The sequence below is a fragment of the Monodelphis domestica genome, chromosome 1 (genome assembly GCF_027887165.1).
Source record: "Monodelphis domestica isolate mMonDom1 chromosome 1, mMonDom1.pri, whole genome shotgun sequence".
Taxonomy (NCBI): Eukaryota; Metazoa; Chordata; class Mammalia; order Didelphimorphia; family Didelphidae; genus Monodelphis; species Monodelphis domestica.
This window is the reverse complement of record NC_077227.1, coordinates 462,035,385-462,047,155: the sequence shown is the minus strand read 5'-3', so window position 1 is coordinate 462,047,155 and position 11,771 is coordinate 462,035,385. Positions and strand designations below refer to the sequence as shown.

The 11,771-nt window shown below is 46.1% G+C and overlaps 1 protein-coding gene across 2 annotated transcripts; it reads right to left on the bottom strand.

Moving 5' to 3' along the window:
* Window positions 1-586: 586 nt before the first annotated feature.
* Window positions 587-11,535, bottom strand: DOLPP1 (dolichyldiphosphatase 1). Of its 2 annotated transcripts, none has more exons than XM_001363898.4 (8): window positions 11,207-11,535; window positions 7,301-7,401; window positions 6,528-6,612; window positions 6,284-6,383; window positions 5,673-5,771; window positions 4,862-4,990; window positions 4,042-4,131; window positions 587-2,385 (listed from the first exon to the last, which is right to left on the bottom strand). In XM_001363898.4, the coding sequence occupies exons 1-8, from the start codon at window positions 11,280-11,282 to the stop codon at window positions 2,349-2,351; spliced, it is 717 nt and encodes a 238-aa protein (XP_001363935.1). In that variant the 5' UTR covers window positions 11,283-11,535; the 3' UTR covers window positions 587-2,348. The 2 variants fall into 2 exon arrangements, with proteins under 2 accessions (XP_001363935.1, XP_007475182.1); XM_007475120.3 differs by lacking the exon at window positions 11,207-11,535 and adding an exon at window positions 7,521-9,972.
* Window positions 11,536-11,771: the final 236 nt, after the last annotated feature.

The following is an 11,771-nucleotide window of genomic DNA, read 5'->3' as shown; positions in this document are numbered from 1 at the left end:
TATGGGAGTCTTTTTCCTCCAGCTACATTGCCTATGCTTCTATCTCCCTGAATTTCACCGGTAACAGCATATGTGGGCTAGTAAGGCAGCTGTCCCTGGAGACACAGCTCTACTCATCCATTCCACTTCCCAAGCCTCTTCCAAACGGGAAGAACAATAGCCAGCAGCATGAACAGTGGTGCAATGAATGACTTAGCCAGCTGTGGCTTTGCATGGAGGAGGTAGGTGCCAGTTTCCCGCCAGTGTCCTTCTGCCACCCATTGGCCCCAGGCAGAGGTTTCTTCATGATTTTCAAGGATGGACTTTGAGAGGTCATTGGAATTAAATCAGAAAGATAAGGGTTGCCACCACCTTATTTTACAGATGAGAACACTGGGGCCCAAAGAGGGCAAAGGACATACCTATAGTTAAATAGGTATCAAAGAGCACCTGCTGCTAGAAGTCTCACTCTTAGTAAGAAATTTCCTGAGCTAATGTGCTAGGTGGTTTGTCCCTGAACTCTTTCATCATCAGTGGTGACCACTGTTAAGATATACATCCCAGATAGTCCCACTACTGCAGCCACCTTGGAGATCACACACTGAAGTCATTCATTTTCCATATTTTATTTTAAAACAATAGTAAACAACTTTATTTATTGTCTTAATCCAAACCACCTGACATCTGGCTTATCTCTGGTCAAAAAATAAAATGAGAAGGAGAGGGTAATATGGGGACTGACCTAACTTCCCCGGAAATAAGCCCATTTTCCTGACATCTGGAATGGATTGGGGATACTGTCTTTGCAAAAGAAGAGAAAAGAAAAGCACCACCAAGGTGTGCTTCAGCAGCAGCAGCAGCTCAGGAAACCAATTTTTTTTCTTCAGTGATTTGAAAATGTCCCAAACTGTCCAGTTCAATTCTAGATGTTTCTTGGGGTTTAGACACATCTTCCCCTCAATGATTCCATTTAAAAGCAACTTTAAAACAAGAGACCCATGTACAAGTAAAATAACTCTTATGACAACTTCAAGACATCCAAGTTCTTCTGTCCAGCATGAGACCTGGTCTGATCGAACACATTCTCAGCTAGCATATTTCCAGTCTGTAGTAGCCCCCCATGAACAGGCTGAGACTTCACTTTGGAATAAAGTCTCAAGGAAAGACAAGTGTCTGAGCCCACCAGGGGAAGAAGGGTGGTGGCAGACACACCTAGCTCAACTCAAGGTTCTTTCCTTTTTGTTTTGAGTGGGTGGGTGGGTGGGTAGGTAGGGGTTCTGAAGTGGCTGGGACATTGGAAGTGGGAAGAGGTGAAAGGAATTGAAGAGCAATTGCTACCTGATGGCAAGACAAAAAGACAACTGTAAAACAGCTCAGGTTTCCGTCTACAATTTAAATAACATTAAAAAAAAGTTCTTTCATTATAGAAGGTACAACCCATTGCATGGCCAGGGATCAGAGAAGGCCCTTGGATGAGATCACTGCTGCCAAGAAATGTCATAACCAGACCAACGAAGCACTGTTTCTCTAAGTTATCACTCTCCCAAACATGGAAATAGCTGTGTTACAGGGAACAATACTCAGAAACAGCATCCACCATAATAGGCTGTTATCAGCAGAGAAGAGATAGGAATCAGAAAGGGATGATTTCCCCAGATGCTCTGCCATAAGCCCCCATGTTCCACAACCACACTAAGAGGAGAGGTAGGCTGCTTCCTAGTGTTCAAAGCAAAATGTCCATCAAGTTTTGTTTCTTCCATACAAAGTGCAGATAGATGGAACTGATGTCATCCAAATAGTCTGGAGTTAAGACTCTTCCTGTGCCACTGAGAAACCAACTCTCTTCAATGGGTTCCTCTTCAGAAAGGCATTACCCCAGCCCTAGCTCCCAACTCAAAAATCAAATTAATCTTAGGAAAAAATAATAAATAGCATGTATATTTCATACCACCTAAACTCCACACAAATAATTGGCTGTTAAGATTTTCCCCAACCACCCTGTCTCAAGCTCTCAGGTGAAAGCTGTCTTCTTTCTCCTCTATCATCCCACCCTCAACCCCTTCCTCTGGCCTCTGATGTTAGAGTACATTCTGTCTCTCAGTGTGCAGTGGTAGTATGGGCAAGGTCCATTTGCATCCTGGTCCTGAGGACAGAGGGGATGCCTGGCAAGCCACCCAAGCCAACACCCAGGCCTCTGGATCCCTGCTGAAGGCCCCAGTCTGGCCTTTGGTCCCTCTTGTTGATTAAAAAAAGAAAAAGAAAAAGAAAAAGAAAAAGGCTTCATGTGGTGACTTGGGTCTGTCGAGGTCTCCATGGCAGCATCCTACCAGTCAGATCTGTGGGGCTGGCCCAGCCACGCCCAAGCACTCTCACTGCAGCTTTGTACCCAATTTTCGCTGTCTGTTTCTGCAAGGTAGCATTGAACAGGTGACCGGAGAATGGTAAAAAAGAAACAAAAAAATAAGGTCTTCCTCTGTAACGTCAAACAACTTACTTCCCTTTTCTCTAAAGTTGTGTTGGTGAACCTATGCCACGAGTAACTAGAAGGGTATGGCACATGATATGAGAATTGAAGTTTGGGCACTTGGTCTCTAAAGGTTTGCCATCGCTGTTCTAAAGTCTTTTTCTGCTCTCTACAAAATTATTTTTATTAAAACTCAAGTTTAGAAAGAAATTGTTCATGCTCTCTGTCTTATTTGATTTTAATGACAGCCTTATGAGGCAGGCAGGTCAGCCAAGAAATATCATCCCTACTTTACAGATAAGCAAACTGAAACTCAGAGAGAAGGTCACATGACCTAAAAGAGGTAGACTTCAATCAAGATTAATACAGTCTTCACTATATCATAATCCCCAGGCAGGCCGAAAGGCAGGCACTCTCTCCACCCCTGGCCAGCTGTGTCCTTTTTGCCATTAATAGGATTGCCTTTCCCCAAAGCTCTCAAATCCCCTTTCCTAACACATGTAGTACTTTACCAATTCAGCTTGTTATTCTAATTCAGCCCAGGATGCACATCTCTAGAGTGGCCCACCAGCCTACACACCACTAGGATTTTCTTTTCAGGCACTCTGGTAACTCTCTCATTTGGATGGTTATTAATCCTCTAGATTAGAAAACTATAAGGCTATGCTACCTACTTTACAGGATTTTGGTAAAAAAAAAATCCTCTGTAAATTGAAATACTAGAGAAATAGGAAAGAGTATTATCCTCTCCCCTTCCAATCCTTTTAATTCCTTACTGTGCATCAACTTTCTCCATGCTCTCCAGCCCCTTGTAGTACCGAGCCACCCTGGGTTCTTTAATGTTCTCTCTGATCCCTCATATCCTTTGTTTGAAAGCTCAATATTCCTGGCTTTTCTGTCAGAGAAACTCTGAAACTAGGTTCCTTTCAGATCTAATATCCTATGACCTGTGTTTTTCTCTGAGTTCTATGGGGACTTCTTTTTCTTTTGAATTATAAGAATTACTTTTTTTCATTTTTTTGTTTATTGAACCTTTATTTTCTGTCTTATTAGCAACTCGAAGGCAGAAGGACAAGAGCTAGGCAAATGAGGTTAAATGACTTGACCTAGGTCACAAAGCTAGGAAGTGTCTGAGGCCATATTTGAACCCAGGACCTCCCATCTCTAGGCTTGGTGTCCTATCTACTGAGCCAACTACCTGCCCCAAGATAATCTAGAATTATAAGAGAATATGAATAGGAAGCTGATCTGGGAGACAAGAAAGCTTTGGGTTCAAATCCTGTTTTTGACATAAACAATCTATGTGACCTCTGGACTAGGCTCTACACTTCTCACTGGTGTATGTAAGAGGAAATATCCTCAATGACTGTTCTCAATAATGGTAAAAAAATCAAAGGTCTGGTGACAAAAAAATACAAAACATGATAATCCAGGATCTTCCAATTTAACCCTCAATTGGAGAAACTGGGTCAGCTGCCTTCCAGTGTATCCCTAAATCCCAGACCTTAGGTAGGTAAGAGGACAAGAAGCCTTTCTAGGAGAACATATGGCCAGAGGGATAGGCTCCTGATTCAAGGACAATCTCCTATTGTACTCACCTGGCCTCTGCTCTGGTGACTGTGTATTCAAACCACAGGACATTGGGAATGAGGCTTGTATCTCGAATTAAGAAGAACTCAGATATGGGCCTAGGGAAAAAGAGCAGCAACACGTTCAGGTAACTCATCTTCTACAAAGCCAGCCCAGAACCCTCCCAAACTACCAAGTCCTGAGGAAAGAGTCCAACTGTCCTGAAAGAGAGTCAGGGGAATAGGGGAGTCCTGATGACAAGACTGGGTCAAACAGCAGCCAGTTCTCAGTGTTGGGGCATGGAAGGTGCTGAAAGAGACAGTGTTGGGTTGCCACATCTGACTAGGATCAAAGCTCTATGAACTATATTCCCATATAGTTCTAGACACAGAACGTGGTGCTTGTAAGTCTGAGACCTGAGGATTCTGAACTGTGCCTATACAGGGAGAAGATACTGTCCTAGAACTCAGAAGTTCTAAGCCAGAGGAATGCCCAGAGTCTAAGCAACAAATTCCTAAACACATAGAAAGAGTAGAGGTGATAACCAATATACTGGGTCTTCCACATTTCCTAAGGCTCATTCAGAATCTTAAAACACCTTCCTACTTGGGTTTTTTTAAAGAAATAGTCTGGAGAGCCTTGACAATGGAGGCCTGGGCTAACAATCAGGATGCATGGATTCTCTTCCTAACTTTGCCACAGGTCAGTCCTGTAGGTGTGCAAATAATCCCTGAAAGAAGAGCTCCCAATGGACCCAGGGAAAAATGAGAACATAGGGTGGGGAGGAAAAGGTCCCTGAACACCCTGAAAGAGAAGAAATTGGGGGAAAGGGATTTGGGAAGGAATTACCAGGCTGCTATCCTGGGGAACAGTGGAGTGAGGATCTCCTGTGTGAAGGCAAACCACGCGACAGCCATGATGCTTCCTGCAACCCCTCCATAGAGAACCTGGCTCCAGGTGTGGTACAACAAATACACTCTTCAGAAGAAAGCAATGGGAAGGAACCAATGAGAGAGAGACACACATCAGACAGACAGTTCCTGGCAGCCCAGGATGCCAGGTCAGAGCTGAGGCTAAGAGGCAAAGATGGTCAAGTGCCTATCACCTGAGATGAGATCCATGCTTCCCATGGGTTCAGTAGGACAACTCCTTTCTTGAAGGTTCAGGAAAGTTCTGACCTCCAGCCCAGGAACCCTGAACTCCAAACCCAAGGAGGACCCCAAGAACAGTAAGGCTAAGTCTTGCTTATGGGGAAGTTTCTTGGATCTAACCAAAATGTGGTGAGCTGAGTAGGGAACAAGAAAAGTGAACAGATAAAAGCAGTATTTAGGCCTTCCTCTTCAGTATGTTAAGCAGAATCCTAAAAAACAGCCCCATTATATAAACTCTTGCTCAGTAGATTACTCTGTCCTTCAGTTTTATTAATTTGGTGGCCTCCATGGCTGATTTATCTTCAATGTCTTTGGGAGGGAGGGAGGTCTAGGGTTATGCATCTGGCCAAAACTGAGGCAGAAAGGGGAGGAGCCAAGCTTAGGGTTAAGTAAAGGACCCCAGGGACAATTAAGAGGCCCTGAAGGGAGGATCAGTTCCTGAAGGAGCTGTGAACAGAGGAGGAAAGGAAGATGGATGAGCAAGAAGGAGGGCAAATACTACTGCATACCTACTATATGAGACGAGAAAGGCTATTGTCACAAGGCCCAGAGAGAGCACGTGTCTCCATAACAAGTCCAAAAATCTGGCATTGTTTGTTTGATGCATTCTGGAAAAAGGGGGAAGAAAGAAGGACTGGTCAGGAGATTGGTAAAGCAGGTCCTTGGCCTTTCAATCCTCAGTGCTGAAGCAATAGTCTCCACAATAGGCCTCAGCATTCTGACCTCTACTCTCTCCAGCTTTTGACCCCAATAACCATCAACACCTTTTGAAAGCATGGCTTATAGAACACCCCATTGTTCTCCTGGTTCTCCTTCAATATCTCTTACAACTTTACCTAAGTCACTTTCCATGGATCTACTTCTCTATCTTGCTTCCTAACCATGGCTATCCCAACCAAGTGACCCAGGGACAAGGCAAGGATCCAAGTGGAGAGGAATGTCATTGACCATTCTAGGAAGTGGGTACAGGAGATGCCAGTGCTTAGACAAAGTTCTCAGCCAGGACCAATAGAAGGCTTGGAGTGGATAAGGGCACAGAAAAAAATGGCTATCAAAAGATACCCATAACCCCAGTAGTAGTACCCCCCCTCCCCCAAACCTTCCCAGGAAAGTACTTTACCTTAAATAAAGAAAAAGGAAGGAGTAGACTGAGAAGAACCACATAAACTGGGAATGGCTGGAAGGCATCCCATATTTGGTATTCACCATGGAGTGGGTATCTAAGAACAAATAGGCAGCATCCATCAGGCAGTGTCTGGGGCACAAAGCTGTTCTCCCCCTGGATATCCAGCTCCCCCAAGCCAGGAGATGTCTTCATCCAGCTTCAGCTCTCCCACTGCACCCCTCCAAAGGTCCCACCATACCTCCACAGGGCCGGGGCTCCCGGATAATGTGCTTTATTAGCCAGTTGACCCCCTCGTTGAGTACCAGACCCCCCAGGAAAGAAATCTGTAAAAGAAGGAGTGGAGTCAACTCTGCCTTTGGAACCCATAACCAAATCCCTCCCTCCCCACCCATGCTGACCCAAGCCACTATTCCTAGATGAGAGGATTAATCTGGGGCCAGCAGGATAGAATAAAACACTGGTTTGTGGATACATATGTGTGTGCACGCAGACACACACACACACACACACACACACACACACACACACACACACACACACACACACACACAATGCTAGCTGCCTAGGTGTGAGTACTATCCTGGTGCAACTGACAAAGGCAAACACAGTGTAGTGGGACAGAGAACTGAATTAGGAATCAGAAGACTTGGGTTCAAATCCTGCCTCTCCCATCTACTACCTATGTGTCCTTTGGCAAGTAACATCAGGTCTCTTGACTCCCATTCCTCCACAGTAAACTGAGGCAACAGTTGAACTAGATGATATCTGAGGTTCCTTCCATCTCTAAATCCCATGATCACTTGCAGCAGGAGTCCTGGATCTGGGAAACCCCCTGGCTTGCCTTAAGGCACCTAGAATAACTGCCTGCAACACAGAAGAGGGCTTCCCCACTGCCTCTTGCCAGTCTTATAAAGATAAGCCTCCCCCAAAATCAAGAAGAAAGGTACAGAGTCACAGGAAGGGAGAAAAGGGCTGGGGGGGGGGGAGGGGGGGGCAGTGGGATAGACTCACAGTGTGAAGTTCTCGCTTGAATATGATGAGTGTCACAAAGCCAACAATAACGAAGATGGGGCTGAGGCTCAGGTAGGCAAGGAGGTGGCCAGAAAGATCGCCTGGGGATGGTGGGAGGCAAGGAAATGGAGAACCAGTCAGAAACCATCTGTTTGAATAAGAAACCCAGCAGAAAGCCACCAAAAAGCCAGTGCAAGGGCTCAGAGAGCCCAGGAGAAACCTTCAAGTCTGACCCAGGACAGCAATTCTGATGGTGAAGGCTGACTCCACACCATGAGAAGGGAGCAGGAATCACAAAGCAGAAGCTCCAGTTAACCAGCCTTAGCGATGGGAGAAAGCAGGCTCCAAGAGAAAGCCGCATCTCCTTGGCTCCTCCCCAGAGAAAGTACAGAGGAAAGCCAAGGAAAGGAAGAGAAGAGGCTTGGGGTCTTTCCCTGCAATGACCAGAAAGGAGGATACAGGTCAAATGACTCAACACAGCTTATGCTTCTGGTATGGAAACTCAGCTTGAGGCACACACCACCCCCTAGAGTTTAGGGCCTAGGCAGTGTGGCTGCTTCTCCCCACCCAATACAGCCCTCCCAGGCTGCAGGCTCGGGTGGTTTCAGAACATTTTCTCCTTCTTTTAGAAATAAACTCAAATCAACAGAGGCTCTTGATTCTTACCTTAGGGCTCAACCAATCTCTGGGGAAAAGAGAGGAGAGGGAGAGGTAGTAGTGTTGGGGAGTTGCAATTTGCTTCCAGTTTTACCTTATCTGTAATCTCTATGTCAAACAATATTTGCCCCATCTCAAACCTCTTCCTGAGGCCAATACCTGGTACATTTCCTAGAAAACAACCTAGGCCAAAGGCCAGATCCATACTGAAAAAATTCTAACCTAGGAAATGATCCCAAATAAACCTAACTGGGATTAATCCAGTTTGCACAGGAATCCAGAAAACACCAAGTCAAGCTTCAGCTCCAGGTAGAAAAAAACTGGAGGGGAGGGGGGGAAAACAGAGACCCTTGAAGCCCAGGTAACCCTGGGACTCCCAATGAATGACTCAAGGAATCCAGGCTTCAAGGGAAGCATTTGCCAGGGTGGTTTCATTCTAAACCTCCTCCAGCAGAATCATAGCAAAGAGTTAGTCTAGGAGATGTCAAGAACCCCAGTCAAGAAATGAAGAGACCAGAGTTTGGGTCTGATTCTGTAATTAAATGTGGGACATAGGCAAGTCATATTGCTTTTCTGAGCCTCAGTTTCCTTATTTATAAAACAAAAGACTAAAAACTACATAGTCTCTAAGGTCCCTCACAATCAAATACTATGAAATTCTATAACAATAAAAATATTTGTAGAATTTAAGCACTTATATCTTCTTTCTCTATCTCAAAATTTCTGGGATCATTTGTTTAGCTCTTTTTGTTCCCATAATTCCTTACCTTACATTAAACTCATCTATATACATGTAATATTCTATAGAATGGGAGCTCCTCGAAGGCAGGGTTTATTTCATTTTCATCTTTATGTCCAGCATCTAGCAGAATGCCTGGCACCTAGCAGCCACAGAAATTTCAACTGAATTTGAAGAAGTAAAATAGCATCTCTATTGAAACTTCCTGAGACTCAGAAAGCTTAGGTAGAACAACTAATGACAGAATTGGGATGCTAAACAAGCTGTTTTATTGTAAGAAGAGTGTTCTATGAAGACTTGCAAGCTGCATCCTTCAAGTCTGTATTCCTGTGAGTACCTAACAGAGTCAGACATGCAAAGGTACCTGATCAAGGCCTCTAATGCCTTCAGCCATTTCTGAGGGTCATGACTAAGTAAGCCTCTGGTCCTCTTCCACTGTCTACAGAAGGTCTAAATAACTTTTTTTTGGCAGCAGCAATGGGGAGATATAACTGGGGCAGAACAGTGAACACACAATGATGGCATGTGACAAGGGATATCCCTTTGGTGATTCCTCTCCTCTTTCCAGAGCCCAAAAGCAAGGATACTTAAAGGAGCCAAATCTGCCTAACAACAGTCTCTGTGTTCCCCTTAATGCAAGCAGGAGGCAGGAAGGATAGGGATAGGTCCACTGACTTCAGCAAGAAATCACTTTTGATTCATGTGGTTTCTTTGTGTTGGGGGAGGGGGTATCATTGTAGCCCAAAAATCTATCTCATTGAGGCAGCTAGGTGACACAGTGATTAGAGCACCAGGTCTGGGATTCAAATGTGGCCTCCGACACTTTCTATATGTGTGAGCCTATACAAATCACTTAATTCCAAGGAATACCTTGCCCTTCCTTCTTAGAATGTTTACTGAGACATAAAGGTTTAAAAAAGACTTATTTTGTTGGCTATGCAAAATGCTTAGGAAAATCTGTATACCTTCACCCTCAGAGGGGGCTAAGTAAGCTAAGGACAAAACCTTCTGTCAAGGCTCTACTCAGTGGGATAGAAAACAAAACTAGCCAGACATATGTTTCTCTCTCAACTGGGCCTTGGATTAATTGGAAGACTGTGTGCTATATATATATTGTAGAATTTAAAATCCAATTAGTTGTCCCTTTTTCTGCATAGGAAAGGGACTTGGCTATGTAACCCTGGAACTTCTATATACCCCATCTTGAGCCTAAGGGGACTCCTTCCCATAATATGATTTTTCTCAGGATGGATATGGCCTTTGTTTGGCTGTTTCAAAAGCAATACTGTACCAGGTACTGTTCCCAAATAGCTGTGAGATGTAGGGCAACTCACTTCATCTGAGTCTCAGTTTCCTCATCTGTAAAATGGGAATAACATACAGCTATTAAAATTTAAAACTGCACCAAAACTTTTGGTACAACCTGTATTTTCTTTGTATTACTACCTAACCCCTCAGAACCCTAGTGAGAAAAATACTTTGTAAACTTGAGGGAGGGAGGGAGGGAGGGAGGGAGGGAGGGAGGAAGGAAGGAAGGAAGGAAGGAAGGAAGGAAGGAAGGAAGGAAGGAAGGAAGGAAGGAAGGAAGGAAGGAAGGAAGGAAGGAAGGAAGGAAGGAAGGAAGGAAGGAAAGCTGTAAAAAACAGAAGTTCTGAATCCTGTGTCAGATTTGGAAATGTATTGCAGACAAAGGACAGGACCAAGCTTTCCAGGTCAGCATCCTTCCCACCCTCCTCCCCCAAACACACACACCCCTTTTTTAACAGATCACAAAAAGCTGGCGGAAACTCATTCCTTCACATCCCGTCCTTTCCCCAGACGGCCTGGGCTCAGTTCAGCCTTTGGAGCCACACCACAGGGTCCAAAGGGTCCCAGGATCCACATCCTGCAGCAGGAGAGTAGGGGTCAAGGGAGGGGGAGAGGGAAGATTTGACCCAGGGCGCCAGAGGAAAGGATCTCCCGGCTGTAATCAGAGGCAGCTCCAGTGGGGGCTTCTCCAGTTCCTGAATGCGACAAGGCGGTCAGGCGGCGTCTACAGGGGGCAAGGAGGATGGGCGGCTGGCCCAAGGCAAGGAAACTCCCAAGTGCTCACGCACTGTCCCCTCCCAAGCCGAGGAGGCAACACTCCCTCTGCACCTCTGCTTCTCTAGTCTTCAGGGGGCAGTGCCGGGGTGAAGAGAGAGTCCTGAGACCCAAACCACTCCATGCACCTAACAACTCTGCACCCCACAAGCCCACTTCACGGGTCCGTGCCACTGAGCCCAGGTAACTAGCCGCGCAAGCGCAGAGTGAGTGAGACAGCGGCTCACAATTTAGCACAGCTCATCGCCACCTCATTGCGCTTGCGCATTATGCTCAGCGCCGGGACCCTTCAATGGCTCACTATCTGACAGCTGCCACCCCAGTCCCCAGCTGCCCCCTCCCCTGGCTTACCAAGGAAGGTAGAGGTCGGGTGGGAAGGGGCGAAACATAGGGGAGTTTTCCCTTGAGAGCCTGGGGCTGAGTTTTACCTGCAGGATATTCGACGTGGGTGAGGGTCACCGGCCGCCATGAAGCGGGGAGCGAGCACTGTCCGTCCGCTGCCATCTTACCCGGAGACCGGGCTTTGCCGATTAGCCAATCAGGAGAAAGAGGGGAGATGGTCCTGACCTATCACGCTTAGACGACTCATCACACCCAATCGTCGGCCGCTACAGGTAGTGGCGCAGCCCATCAGAGCGCAGGCCATCGGCCTAGCCAGAGCAACGAATCAGAGAGTGGGGCTCATGAAGTCTTTGAGCTTCTCCCACCGGGGTTCAATCCGTTGCAAGCACAGGTACGGACCTGGCCAATCAGGGTGAGGCAAGGCTACAGCCCATAAACCGGAGCGGTGTGACCAATCAGAGAGAGAGACTGACGCTAAAGGGGCGGGCAGAATGAACCAATCAGTCTTTAGCTTGGGGGGCGTGTTGGACTTTGGTGGGAGCTTTGGTTTGGGGGCCTGGCTCTAGGATTATTTGTGCTCTAGAGTAGTTGGGGTTCCGCTCAGACTTTGGGTCTGCGTTTTTTAGTACCGCCTACTCCTAGATTGTTCTC